The 2,500-nt window shown below is 41.2% G+C and overlaps 1 protein-coding gene across 1 annotated transcript in view; it reads right to left on the reverse strand.

The window, feature by feature from the left end:
* LOC144955872 (uncharacterized) overlaps positions 1 to 2,500 on the reverse strand; it is a 76,460-nt gene that overhangs the window by 53,913 nt on the left and 20,047 nt on the right. The window contains exon 8 of the mRNA XM_078886102.1: positions 1,067 to 1,267. Within this exon, the coding sequence (XP_078742228.1) occupies positions 1,067 to 1,267 (201 nt within the window). The remainder of the gene's footprint in view (positions 1 to 1,066; positions 1,268 to 2,500) is intronic.

A 2,500-nucleotide genomic window follows, 5' to 3' on the forward strand; every position in this document is an offset into this window, starting at 1 on the left:
ATGATGAAATATGTACTCACTCCTCCCCCCCCCCCCCACCCCTCCTGTGATCCTGACCATTTTTTCCAACCCAGATTATATAACAGTGTAGATGGTAGATACTAAAGAATATTCAGACGAGACACAATTCTTTAGGTTGTACTTTTTGCGTCCATCGTATTTAGGTGGGAATTTCCCACTGTTTGAGTTTACCACCACTACCTGGTAAATACAATGTGATTTCATCTAGCTAGACATCATTATACAATGACATATAAATAAATAATTGCCACAGTTGAAAGACTTTAAAGTAAAACTTTGGGTAGGTAAAACTGCATAAAACTTTGGGTCGGTAAAACTGCATAAAACTTTGGGTCGGTAAAACTGCATAAAACTTTGGGTCGGTAAAACTGCATAAAACTTTGGGTCGGTAAAACTGCATAAAACTTTGGGTCGGTAAAACTGCATAAAACTTTGGGTCGGTAAAACTGCATAAAACTTTGGGTCGGTAAAACTGCATAAAACTTTGGGTCGGTAAAACTGCATAAAACTTTGGGTCGGTAAAACTGCAATCTCCCACATTTTAGTCAAAGCTTGACACTGACCTAAAAAAAATTACCACAAAAAGGAAATAAAAAGTCAGTTGTATTCAGTAGTACAATCAATGAAATCATTTGTTTCCTTGAGCACTACTAACCACAACTCACTTTTCACTTTCTTTTGGCAATCGTTGCTTTGTTATGCCATTCATGTCAGGCTGCACACTGGAAGTAACCGGCTCGATAGCATCAATCTCAATAAGAGGCCCCTGAACAACTGATGCATTAGAGGGAAGCGTGGATCAGCGGTACGGACTTTGCTTCATACCCAAAAGGTACCGAGTTCGACTACCCACCTCATTGTGTGGCCTTGAGCAAGTCACCTCACCCTAGCTCACCACTTTGAGGCGCTGCACTGCGGCTGACGCCTGGGTTACCCCTGATTTCCTTTGGGATAGACCCTGAAGACAAATTTCCCCTTGGAGATGAATAAAGGTAATTTTACTTTTATTCTTGATATAATTCTTAGGGAAATGTACGCGACTCACATTGGGCAGCTGTTGCAAGACTCCCCGTTCTGCCTGGTGGAATTTCTGGTGTAGCTTGTCCAAGGACGACATGAAGTCAAGACTGAGATCAATGCTGTGTCCGTCCTCCTCCGCCTCCTCCACCTGCTGTGTGATTAACTTGTCTTTACACGTGGGGCAGACGCGCAGGTTCAGGCTTATTTCAGGCTCTTTGTCGGGACACTGAAAGGATTGAGGGAGAGGGTGGGGGGGGGGGGGGGGGGATCACATATAAAATAGTTATCATTAATGGTTTCCTATGTTAGGAATCTCACATTTATAACCTATCGCCTCAAAACAGAAATATGTCACAAAGGTATTGATACTGGAAATAAAGCTAACAGTAACAGAAATATGAAGCTGTATGAAATAAATATGTTGGTGGTATATGTGAGTGGTTGCCTCAAAACGGTGGTGTGGTGCCGTATGGTTTTCACACCTCCGTGTGTGAGTCTCTCAGCGACTCTGTGAAAACATCGTCTGCCTGAGTCACTGTGTCTTAGCCACCCTCTATAAACGTGATGGGGCACTGCAGTGGCAGGCAAACCATATCCTGGATGGGGCATCACAGGCCTGCATGCTAATGCTATGACGTTTGGAGGTCAGAGTTCAGGAGTAAGTCAAGAATTTGTTGAAATCCGGTACCAATGTGGACCACTCTTAGTTTTTCTTTCGAAGAAGTAGCTTTAGCCTCTAAGAGACGACAGCATGGTGATACTTCAAAACGGTAATAAATATGATTGGGAATACCTCAAAACGGTAATAAATATGATTGGGAATACCTCAAAATGGTAATAAATATGATAAGGAATACCTCAAAACGGTAATAAATATGATTGAGAATACCTCAAAACGGTAATAAATATGATTGAGAATACCTCAAAACGGTAATAAATATGATTGGGAAGACCTCAAAACGGTAATAAATATGATTGGAAAGACCTCAAAACGGTAATAAATATGATTGGGAAAGTCCAAAGAGCAGTTCTGCCATTTATGTAAGGCTGCACACTGGAAGTAACAGGCTGGCTATTTGGTATCTGCCCTCCAAAGTCTCCATAGGAGGTTCCTGAAGAACTGATTCAGATTCAGAGAGGCCCGCATTGAAGTATTTCACAGATCCGTCAACGATCCATCAGCAGCAATTCAAATCCCCAGATTACATAAAAAAGATCATCGAATAAATACAATACAAGCTGTCCCCGCGGAATTATGCCATTTTTTGGCAAAATTATGACAATATTATGCCAAAAAAAAAGGCAAATTATGCCAAAAATTCGACATTTATGCATGTTCTTGTGTGCTTTTGTAACCTTCAAAACATAATTTTCACAATAAATATGAATACTGATAGGTTTAAAAGCTACATACTTACTTATCCGAACCAGCGACCACCTGAGCTCTAGCCCTTCGGTC

Source organism: Berghia stephanieae, chromosome 10 (assembly GCF_034508935.2).
Source record: "Berghia stephanieae isolate SIO BIC M18660-M18661 chromosome 10, UCSD_Bste_1.3, whole genome shotgun sequence".
NCBI classification, from domain to species: Eukaryota; Metazoa; Mollusca; class Gastropoda; order Nudibranchia; family Aeolidiidae; genus Berghia; species Berghia stephanieae.